The 12,177-nt window shown below is 49.1% G+C and overlaps 1 protein-coding gene across 1 annotated transcript; it reads right to left on the reverse strand.

The window, feature by feature from the left end:
• Window positions 1–551: 551 nt before the first annotated feature.
• LOC144180274 (uncharacterized) lies at window positions 552–11,891 on the reverse strand. Its single transcript, XM_077708650.1, has 5 exons — window positions 11,640–11,891; window positions 5,189–5,220; window positions 3,541–3,743; window positions 2,145–2,284; window positions 552–1,342 (listed from the first exon to the last, which is right to left on the reverse strand). Exons 1-5 carry the CDS (start codon window positions 11,785–11,787, stop codon window positions 1,155–1,157), a joined length of 711 nt encoding a protein of 236 aa, XP_077564776.1. The 5' UTR covers window positions 11,788–11,891; the 3' UTR covers window positions 552–1,154.
• Between the last annotated feature and the right edge of the window lie 286 nt (window positions 11,892–12,177).

The following is a 12,177-nucleotide window of genomic DNA, read 5'->3' on the forward strand; positions in this document are numbered from 1 at the left end:
CTTTACCAAAACGACGAAACTTCGCTACAACAGCACGGGCCGAGAGACTGGTGGATTAAACGGGTGTTTGGGCAGCCCATGGAGTTCGCCGACGCCACGGCCACCTCTACCTAGTCACTCGAAACATGGCGAAGCGTTGCAGTTAACAATACCGCACCCTCACCACTCGATAGAACAGGCTCTCTAGCCGGCTTCTGATCCAACTATAGCTTGAAAGACACTGCTGCTGGAATAAAAACAGGCATCCACAGACTCCCAGGTTGTTCGGAATTCGCGTTGCACAATACACGCCTTGCAGAAGCCAGTCATCGAGGGGCCAAGTACGTTGCGTTGATGAATGAGTGAGCGAGTGAGTGAAAACTATAACTACCTGAAGAGTCAGCCTGGCAGCGAGCTTAGCATTTTATACGACATCGCAATAAGAGTGATACCCGCACACGCACAAACGCGCACTAACGCAAACGCATAATGACAGAATGACATCTACCCGCACACCCAAACTCAGGAATATAAGTGCGCGTAAAATCCGCAGTATCTTCTGCAGACCACTGTCCCGGAGAAATAAAGCTGTAGGCCATGATGACTCGGTCCGCGAATGTTTCTGAGTTTAAGCCGTGCGTCGTAATACGGACGCAATTCGGCCTCGCCAGTGTGTCTAGATGGTCGTTAAACAGCTGCACACTCATGGGATATGTTCAGTGTCCTCACGTACATTCCCGGCTTTAGAAAAAGGAGATACCCGACGAATGGTGTAGTCTTTTTGGAGACCTGAAGTTGAGCCGCAGGTGGCCGCGTCCCGCCTGCGTAGGCCCTGTGGCCTCCGGGGAGGGCAGTCGGCATCATTTTCATGAAGTGTTCAGTAGTTCTTTGAGACATAGTCAACGCAAACAGACGCGACCGCCGTATCACGGGACACACAAGTGACACGGCATCACACCGAGTGCACGGCATGGGCGGGACGACACCCGGTTGGCTATGAATGGTGAAAGCTATGTGGTCGGGCAGAACATTTCCAGGCACACCGCGATAAGCAGACAGCAGCAGTAGAGTGCCGACGCGTGACGCTATCGTAGTCTTGATGAGGGCGGAGCACATACGTCCAGGGGAGGGTGATCCCGACGATATGAAGCCAGGTGTTCACGATGGATGCGTGTTCACTGGTGCCTGTGTATTTTGGCCACCATGCCATTAGTTGTAGTGGCTCGCGCTGCCGCCGTTTCGGGCCTTGCTACCCTCTCCAATGTTGAAAGTTGCCTCGTGAAGACATCGCCTTTGTCTCGGCGGAAGAAGACGAGTTCTGGATCGGACGTTCTCAGCCGGCTGACTTGCTGCTGCACCGACCCTGCACGCAGCGATTGACGTACGATACAATTAATGACACTACAGAACTTAAAGCGCTCATTGAACACTATTTTTTCTGCACTCCCATCCTCTTTGATAAAGGTTGATACAGATTAGCATATTGTCACGAGATATAGCTGGACTATGTCCCATGGCGCCATGGCCCACCATCGACGACGCCGAGGGAAGGGCCGGCGAGCAGGCGGGCGACCGATGTAATGGCCGTCTTGCAAATAATGTAAGCAGATCGTTCTCATCTACCATGTACTTGTCGCCCTCATCCTACGCCACGTAACGATATTATGCTTACTGTGAATTAAATGGACACTGAAGGAAGTAGGAGCACTTTTTTGCTACTTTTTAGGTAATGTGAAAGTACAGAACGTACAAGCCATGTTCCAAGCTTCTTGTTTACTTTCTTGTTGATGAATTCGTCCAATTGTTAGTACTATTGTCTCTCAGAGAAGCGACACTGCCTAGCGTCAAAAGAATGAAAAGTATAAAACAAGATAGAAATGTTTTTAGTAAGAGGCACCTCGTACAATTGAAATAAAAAAATGTGGTTGAACACGCAATAAGTAGCGTAATGGCCCCGATTGTTTAAATGAAATTTTAATAAAATTGAAGTGTAAATAAACCTGAAAAGAAGTTATGAATGTTTTTATACCCAGGTGACGGTGGACGGGACGGTGAAAAAAGCTTTTTTTTGTCAAATAAGAGCATAAACATCCGGTTTTCAAGCATGACTTCAATATGGAGGTGTCCTGCCAAGTGTTGTCGTGCTTAAAGCAAATAAGGCAAACCTTTTGTTATCGTTCTCGCCTCTTGCACAGAGGAAGGCAGCCCCGGATGCGGACTGGTTTGGCCAGTGGTGAGACCCCACCGCTGCCGATTAGGGGCTCCCTCTGTAGAAGACTGCACCATAGAAGCCACTGTGGAAGCCCTGCAATTCGGCACAGGACAAAAGGGGAAATAATGACATATGTATTTACCACTAGAGCGAGAGGACAAGAAATATTTTGTGACTGGCGGGGAAGTCGCCGGCAGGAAGCAGTGTTTATCAGCTTTTCCTAGCAGGATAAGGAAGAAGAGTATGTTGATTTAAGGAAGGCCTCTGCGTAGTGGGCGGAAAGAGGGGGCAGTGGGAACAGGAAGGCAGGGTCCTTTGGCGCAGGCAGGTAGCTGAACACACGACAGAGGTCGCTGTGGGCATACGGAAGGAAAGCAGAAGGCGGCAGGCTGCGCCTCACAAAACTTTTGCTAGACCACTTGCGATAGTATGGTTGCGTAATCGATGAAGAATGTCGTGTTCTTGGTAAGGTGGACATAACGGAGAAGAGTCAGAGGGGAGGGCATGGCACAAGTTTTCGCGGTCATTCTTAAATGCCTGATAATTCCTGATAAAACGGGTAGCTTGGATAGGTGTTGAGAGTGACAAAACGGACACAATAGAGGCTGTGGTTGGCCAGGGGAGCAAAAAGGATATGCGGAGTAAGGTCGAAGCCGCATTGCGACCGCGACACAGCTGGGGTATACCTCTGTGTCGTTCCTTCTTTGCCGCGTTCCGCGGAGGTCATTATAAGCAAAGCCGTGCACAGACCCCTTATTTCACCGTCAGTTATTGTGCACTTGTGTGTCACACCCTCAGTTGGTCATTTGTATTTTTGTGCAGGCGATGGTGAAATTTATTTTTGCACGAAGTCCGCAAAGGCAGTAAAATGAAGTTAACTCTCGACAATGTCCAATTGTGCAACGGCAACTACGACAAGAAATTTTGCCAAAAAAAAATGCCTTCAATTTTTACACGAAAGTTAAGCATTAATAAATCTGAAGTTTACACAAGCAGCTCTTTGCAGTGTGTGTGCGGACTGGAGAGTTGGAGACCGGAGACTGCAGTTTGACGAAGAACAATGTGTGGGTGCGTGTGAGCGTGCATGGAGGGGGGGGGGGGGGTGGAGGAGGGGGGAGTTGTGGTATGTAGCCGCTATGGGGAGAGCATCCGGTCCAGAGGCGTTCTGGACAAGCAGAGCGATCTCAGACACTTGAAACCGAAATTCAAACTCGAGGCAGGCACAAAGCCCTGTTCGATACGAACGGTGAACACCACTACATGCATGTTACTCAAATTTCCCTTTCTTATAGGTCGTCACGAATAACGTACACAGGTAAATGCAGTATATATACACACAGAACAGTCACCTTTGAGGCGTCTTCTCGTTCCCTTCGACGTCGCCGGTGAGCTGCGCTATCCGGCGGACGAAGGCCCCGAGCCAGCGGCGCTCCCTGATGTCCTTGCAACGGTGAAGCATGTGCCTCGCTTCGCTCAGCAGCGTCGATGTCATCCCCGTGACGAGCTGTGCGTAGCTTTGCCAGGCAGTTTTAGGTGCAGAGGCGACCTCGTACTGCACAGAGGGAGACGGGTTGCCTTAGTGCAAAATAAGGCAGCGTTAAAAGGAAAAAGGAGACAACGCTTTGCAAAAATTCTGAAGATTGCCCAATGTGCAAATAACAACCTGAAGTATGACGAAACGAGTTCAAGTGGACTTCATATTTGTAATAGGTTTCATTCTCATAATCGCCCACTTCCAGACGAAGGCCTCTCCCCTTGTGACTTGCGCTCGCGTCAGCCCAGTGCGAGTCCAAATTATTATGTTGCCCCGTATTTTCTTTATCACATTGCTTTGTCTAGTACTAAGCCTCCATCGTTTTTTTTGTTTGTTTGTTTTTGTTTTTCATTTCGTCACAACCAACCAGTAACTTTTTCTTCGAGCGAGTTAAAATCATATGGACGGCTGCTGTTCTTACGTTATAGCTGCCAGTGCCGCTTCAGCTTCTGACAATAGCTAAATATCAGGCGGACTTCATTGCTTTGATCAGCTATACAAAATATAGTGAACCTATTCTTCGTGGGAGGTGCCTACGTAAATGCTATTAGCGTTGTATCGGTGGCATAGGGTATGTAATGGTGACAATACCCTTACTTCACCATTGGATGTCGCGACTACTCTACTTTCAGCGATCAAGGAACGATAAAACAAATTGCTTGCCCAGCAGAGTTACTGCGCGTCCGTGCATTGCATATGGTGGCATCGCGATGCGCAGTAATTATAGAGCAATCATTCTGGTCGATGCGGCTGGGTCTGCGGTAGCAGTGCGATTCGGGCTGTGCGAGGGATTCATGCTGAACTCCATTCGCTGTAACCACCCGCAGAGTTGGCGTAGACCACCAAGCGTCCTAATTAGACTACAAAACGAAGCGAGAGACGTTGTAAATGTGAATACTGAAACAACAGGTGCGTCATCAGCCACGCGCCGGAGTTGTGAATAAACAACAGGTCGGCCCACACAATCATACAACATTTCCACATATTTATCTCTGCGTTAGTTTTTTCAGCGGGGTGGGGTCATTGTCTTGTTTTCAATGTCTGGTTTTTCTAAAATAAGTTTTTCAGCAAATCTAACACAATAAACCAATTAGTCGGCAACGTTTCATTGTCATCTCACTAGTTTTCTCGGCAATATAATTGGTGTATTTTTGTTTTTTGCCTGCTCAGAGCAGTTCTGGACAGCTCGATGCCGTCCGTATTCATTTGCCCATAGAACGTCAACGCTTGGAGCAGCTCCGGGCTGCCTGGAGCTGCTCAGAACTGCTCTGAGCAGGCGAAAAAAAAATAGACCTGTTATTTTCCTACCTAAGAATATTTCGTTTCTTCTCGAAATATTTTGTTCAAGGCGAAGATTTTGGTGATAATTGAAACCTTAGTCAACCCCAGAGTGCTTGCCAAGAACAGAACGTTACTCTTTCTCTCCAGTCCAAGCAGATATTTAAAATATTCCCGCTACTCACCAAGGTTGTTTCATTTGGACGGGCATCGTACTCTGAAACAGAACAGAAATAAGAATTTTAGAATATGCAAAGCCTCTATACTCAGACAACCACGCATTGCACATTCAATATTTGTTACACCCTCGTCTTTATCAAAACCCATCATTTCGTTTTGGGAAGAGTAAGAATTTTCAAACTAGAACGCCTTAAAAAAACCATGGCACGCGACCCGACCTTGCACATCGGCTATGCATACGTGCGGTGCAGAAAAGAAAACAAAGTGGGTTTACTAAGAAGAAGATTTTTAACAGCGGAGCTATATAAGCTTTTCGTCCCACCGTCGATCTTTACCGGAAAGCTCAGCACAGCCAAGCGGCCGTGAGCGTGCGCCTCGTGAGGAGCGCCCGGCGTCCTCCTGGCCGGCTCGTATAGGCATGCACCGCATGAGGAGCCCGCAAAAAATACCAAGGAAAAAATACCGCGCGCACATGAGCGTGCGCCTCGCGAGGAGCGCACGGTGCCGGTCATCTCGACCTTCAAGAACACTCTGCCCAGAATTCGTAGCGTTCTCTCTCGCGTGCTTTTCTCCTCGCCAGTTCACGCGCGTTCGCGCCACAAGTGGGAAGCACAGAACAGTTCGCGCTACAAACGCCAGGTTCGCGAAGTCGCTTGTCGCGGGTTCTAGCGCGTGCTAACGCTGTCCATTTTGAAAGAGACGTGAAAGCCTGCGGGCAAATTGATCCGGGCCTGCCATTCATGCAGCACTTTAGGTGGCAAGTTCGGAAACCCATGGGAGTTGCAACAGCCGGGTCTCCGACCAAGGGAGAGGGGGCGCCATATCTGCTGAGTCTACAGCCTCGCACCACTACTGGAAGCTGCGCCAATTTTTTAGGGGCGAAGCTCCTAAAGCCATGGGTCTGTCCATCCCTTGTGTCTCGTGGTACGTGACCGCCGCATGCTTTCGGAGATGTCGCAAAGTGGGCCGCGTTGCACGCGCAAGAACCGGCTGCAACCGGCAGCGCAAACTCGGCACCGGGAGCGCGAGCTTGTCTGTGTTCGCCAACGGAGGCGCGAGCGCACGTGCACTGCGAGGGGGAGATCACGCAAGAGATCACGCCACGAACGCAGGCAGTCGTTCTCGGAGATCGAACGAGACGCAAGGACCTTTGCTCGTTTCCTCTCGTCTTGTTCGGGCACAAGTTCGCCCTAAATAAAAGTTCTTTCTTTACCGTTGTCTCCCATCCTACGTGACAAATTGTGGTGGAGGTGCGGGGTAGTCCTCGATGGCGCGGGGTCTTTCACCAGGTATGGGCCTGGGAGCATTGACTCCGAAAATAAAAGTTGATTTGTACAATGTACGCACACAGTCTTACGTCTTTCTTAATGATGTAATGGGCGAACTTTTACGGGAGAGTTACGGTTACCGATGATCTCCCCCTCTCGAGCTTCGCCCCACTTATCATCATTCATTCCGTGGATATGGCGTGATTTTTAAGTAGCTTGGTGGCAAAGAAGAAAAACGTCGCTAAAATATTAATGCAGTGATGTACTCCAAATCAATAGAGAGTTCGCTTATAGAGCTAACAATATTTCGTGATGAACTGTGCATGAAATTTCACTTAAGTGAGCATTACAGTTTCGTTTGTTCTATATATATTATGCCTAATTGATTAATTGACTATGAAGTTTAACGCGCCGAAGCTACACAGGCTTTGAGGCACGCCGTACTGGAGGGCTCCGGATTAATTTTAATTGTGACCGCCTGGGGATCTTGAACCTGCGCCGAAATCTCGAACACACGAGCGTTTTCGCTTTTCGCTTCCATCAGAAAGGCGGCCGCCGCGGCCGGGAATCGAACCCGCGTCCGATTACACTTAACTTTTACTGAAAAGGGTGAAAAATTAAGATAACATGTCCACTTCCAGATTACGATGAGAGGAACGCCCTTCTCTTCGACGTTTCTTAGCACCGTCAACCAATTTTTTAACAGCAGAGCTGTTTAGGCCGTCACAAATTGGCCCGGCGGAGACAGAAAACCCCGAGCGCACGTGAGCACGTGCCTCACGGAGAGACCGCCCGGCGTCCCCGGCGTGAGGCACCGGGCCCGAGCTTCACGCAGTGGCTCTAGCAAAAAAAAAAAAATCACGCCATATCCACGGAATGAATGATGATAAGTGGGGCGAAGCTCGAGAGGGGGAGATCATCGGTAACCGTAACTCTCCCGTGAAAGTTCGCCCATTACATCATTAAGAAAGACGTAAGACTGTGTGCGTACATTGTACAAATCAACTTTTATTTTCGGAGTCAATGCTCCCAGGCCCATACCTGGTGAAAGACCCCGCGCCATCGAGGACTACCCCGCACCTCCACCACAATTTGTCACGTAGGATGGGAGACAACGGTAAAGAAAGAACTTTTATTTAGGGCGAACTTGTGCCCGAACAAGACGAGAGGAAACGAGCAAAGGTCCTTGCGTCTCGTTCGATCTCCGAGAACGACTGCCTGCGTTCGTGGCGCGATCTCTTGCGTGATCTCCCCCTCGCAGTGCACGTGCGCTCGCGCCTCCGTTGGCGAACACAGACAAGCTCGCGCTCCCGGTGCCGAGTTTGCGCTGCCGGTTGCAGCCGGTTCTTGCGCGTGCAACGCGGCCCACTTTGCGACATCTCCGAAAGCATGCGGCGGTCACGTACCACGAGACACAAGGGATGGACAGACCCATGGCTTTAGGAGCTTCGCCCCTAATACCGAGTGCACGTGAATGCGTGCCTTGATGCGACCGCCTGGCGTAGTAGTTGTTGTTGTTCCTTTTTTGTGTGTGTGGCGCATACCCACTTGGGGGATTGGCCAGGATCGGGAGATATAATGGCGTGTGGTCCAGGCTTGCGCGTGGGCTTACGTCGTATGAAGACCTCCCGCCTTCGTCGTCGTCGTCATCGTGCAGCAACCGGCGCGCCACGGGCCCACCGTGCCGAAGACGATGGCGACGAATCTGTCAAGCCATCCCTTCACAATCCACACGTGGAGACGGCCACGGGACCAGCCGACGAAGAAGTGGAGGTCTACTAAGGCGAGGACGCGCCTCAGGAGAATTTGCCCTACGTGGCTTTGCCGTCGGAAGACGACGACGTACGGGATGACGACGATCGCTACTGAATAAAACACTGTACATACTTTAATAATCATTGCCGTTCAAAACGCTTTTGCACTGCTGGGGTCCGGCTGCTCCCTCTATCCTGGGATCCGCTGCCAATGTGCGGGGAACCTAAGTGGACCCCCAGTTATGCTGTTTGACCAGCCGTGTACCACTAGTGCAAGCTGCACCAATTTTTTTTTTATACTCTATTCTTCCCAGCACCAAAAAATGAAAAAAAGGGGGGTCTTCCTTCACAAACCTTTCTGGCTTTTTTTTAAGATGGGCCCCTTCCATTACGCCCTTGTTATTGGCGCCAAAAACACGCAGGTGAATCGATTCTGTGTATCCGGTAGAAAATAGTTTTTAAAACGTTCCATATTTTTGTTACAATAATAGAACTTAATGCAGAAACAGCAATAAGGCGCAAGTGAACCATCTGCGCGCATACCTTGGTCATCACACGCCTAATTCACGTTCATATACGCTTCATTGTGGTCTTACAGTACTTCAAACGGCGAATTGATCACCGTGCTTGCGTTGTCGATTCCACTGCAATACGCTAACCGGCCCGGAGTATTGGTTCTGCATATAATAGCGCTATTAATGGGATGCATTTAAGCTTCGCAATGCTGCTCTAGTACACTCCAATCGCTTTTGGAGTGCTAGGCTGAAAGACGTAACGTCCCGACATAACCATTTCTCTGTAGGCAGCCGCCGAAGCCGGCAGTAACGCCGTCGGGCATTATTAGGCATCGTCAAGAGGCCTCATCAGGTGAGTGCCGACGGTCGCCGATCGCTCATTCTTTCCGTCCAGTTCTACCAAGGGCGGTTATCCAAGCTCGGTAACACAGACCGTTCTGATGTGTCACAAGCTCTGGTTTCTGGTGGGCCCACTTTATGCGCCAAGACGAAAGCAAGGTACTAAGCACAGCAAAAGTAATGACTGAGTATAATAAGCCTTTTCCGGTAAGTTAGTTTAGCGCGAGCAAAAAGGAAGAGAGAGAGAGAGAGAGAGAGAGAGAGAGAGAGAGAGAGAGAGAGAGAGAGAGAGAGAGAGAGAGAGAGAGAGAGAGAGAGAGAGAGAGAGAACGTTGCAGAAAAGAATTTTCTAACAGCGTGCAGCTGCGCCAGAGAGCTACCAAATGACTACATATAACTCCTGTAAAACTCATTTCCTACAGCAAAAATGGAGATTATGCAGTGTTCTAGGCAGAAGAGAATTGAGATCATAAGAATAGTTGACAGGATAGCAAAGTTTCAAGTACCCTTTGCTGCAATAACTACGTTCACAATGAACGTTCTTTTTCGGCCAGCGGATGCTTCACCACGTCACGATTTTTTTAGAGGTTCAGGGAACGACCATTGTGCCAGCCCTCAGGAATTAACAGCCACGCGATGCCCATTATTTCGTCAAAATGAATTTTCCATAAGCTGTCTCCGTCAATAAATGTTATTCACGTGAAATTTAAAAAAAAAACACAAATATTAAAAACTAGTAAAAGGAACAAGATAATTTTCAAGAAGTTCCGGAGACGCCGTATCTAATTCCGCCATACGTTAAGCATAATGAGGACCCCATTCTTGGAAATATAATTCGATGCGACAGTACGGCGTGTCTTGCTTGCATTTCCACATTTCCCGGGGGAAAGTAGGAAAGGTGGGGAACCTGTCAAAATGCAACAGCTTTTTGTTTTGTTTTTGTTCTTTGTTTTGTTTTTGTTAGCTACGGCCCTTTCACTGCACAGCCGGCTCTGTGGCTATACATTTTCAACTTTAAAAAGTGGAAAGCCCTCAGCACAATCCGCAGCCTTGTAGGTGGTATTCTTAGGCGTAAAATTAAAACCTGGTGAGGCACACGTCAAGATTTTGGGCTCTAGTTTCCGACTTTCTGAAAGAGACTGATTTTTATGAAGAAGTTCTCTGAAAGGTTCTTGAATCTCAAAACCCGTCACCCCTGCAGCGATTGCGCTATAATTATAAAATGGGATATTTGTCGTTATCATTAATAAAGAAATGCTGTCGTCGCCGGGAGGGCTGTTTTGCTTCGGAAACGCTTATGGTGACATCAATCAAAATTAAAAAAAGCACAGAAATGTTCTTACGAAACGTTGGGGTACCTTACACAAAATATTTAACTTTAGAACTTTAATCTGCTCCTGAACAATGAGTCATTTAGTAAACCATGTACATTTAATTTTTGCGACAAAACATCATCATTAACTGACTCGAGGGCTCTCGAAATGTCGAACCGATTACGAGGAATTTATTTTGAATTGTGGAAGATTGTATTCTGATTGCTCGAGCAATGCCGATTGCGCTAACTCATTTTTGGTAAAAACCAAAGTGATTTTACCTAAGTAACTTATGTTTTCCTGTAAATTTATGACTCCGAACCTGCCTAATTTTGCAACGAAATGCAGAAAAATGCAGAAAAGAGCTGCCTAAGAATTGGAAGGCGAAAGCCCAGTTGAAACTTTTGTTGATCTGCTGTTGATCTTTCTGTTGTACACTGCGTCCGCGACCGTCACCATTTGACCAGCCCCCCGGACGGCTCCCTCCGAAGCTCGATCCGCTCGTCGCCAGAAGCCTCTTGTTTGGCCCCCGACGGTACCTTCACATTTAAAGCCGACGCGTACTGCACGGCCAACAGTGGCCTACCCTCCTCCGGTGCGGCTATTTCCCTTTCCCGGACCGCAGTCCCTGGCTTTAGCTCCTATTCTTTCAAACATAGAGATTCAAACCCCAGAAGGCGGAAAGTCCCGCCTGCAGGTTTTCACTTTGGGTCCTTCTAGTGTGTTTGTCTAATATTATGCATTATGTACACCCGCCCAATTTTTTACCAATATCACGGGAGTGTCGACCGTTCCGTCGATCAGCGCCGTATGATGGAGCGATACGACAAACTCCGCGAGAGTAACTGCATGCGCATTAAGCAAAGGCCGCTGATATCGTCTTCTGCTGGGCTGTTCCAAGAGCAGACAACCACCCCAGATTTTTTTATTCGCTTATCACACTGCCCTCCAACCCGCCGTTAACGGGGCGAAGAGGGCAAGTGAAAGCGAGTGGTAACAGCAGCATGGGGTGACAGTCGGCTCTTGGAACAGCCTAGCAGACGACGGCAGCAGCAGCCTTCGCTTAGTGCGCATGCGGTTACTCTCACCGAGTTTGTCGTATCACCCCATCATACGGCGCTGATCGACGGAACGGTGGACGCTCCCGTGATATTGGTAAAAAATTGGGTGGGTGTACACTCTTTAGAGAGAAAATTCAAAAATTCAAAAAATTGAAGTCACTGCGGCCTTTAGGGGCTCACCCCAAGAACCGCTGACGCAAACTTACCCATAGGGGGCGTTACAGCAAAGGGTTGGGCCACAGTCGCCACGGCTGCGAGGAACAGGAAGAGCAGGACCGAGGGAAGCTCGGCGTAGGAGGCGATCCGCTTGACCAATGGCGCCGTAGCCGCGAACGACGGGCGTGAGGAGCGCATCGCCAACAACTTCTCGCTCACTATCGCTGCACTTGTGCCGGGTTTCAAGTTTCCCGCGCGGCGAGAAGTATGCCGTCCGCGGATTCTGACCGCCGAGATGAGACTCGGATCCGAACGGGGCTGCCAAAGCACCGAGAGAGAGGAGCCGCGATTTACGTAACAACCATTTCCTTTTCCTCCTCCTCCTCTTCATTCACACCGCCCTCACCCTCTCTGCATCTTCACACAGCATCAATTTTTCTATCTTGATGCTAACAAGCCATTCTTTGGTGGATTGGCCGACGTTATCACCGTTCTGGTAGCTGTGACGTCATACATCTGTGCAGTCGAAAGCAGGAGGTCCGCGCGAAAGACGCTCAAGTTGGAATTGACGCATATCGCGCATAGCAG

This window comes from Haemaphysalis longicornis, unplaced genomic scaffold (assembly GCF_048455015.1).
Source record: "Haemaphysalis longicornis isolate Haplotype H1 unplaced genomic scaffold, Haemaphysalis longicornis Haplotype H1 scaffold_4, whole genome shotgun sequence".
NCBI lineage: Eukaryota > Metazoa > Arthropoda > Arachnida > Ixodida > Ixodidae > Haemaphysalis > Haemaphysalis longicornis.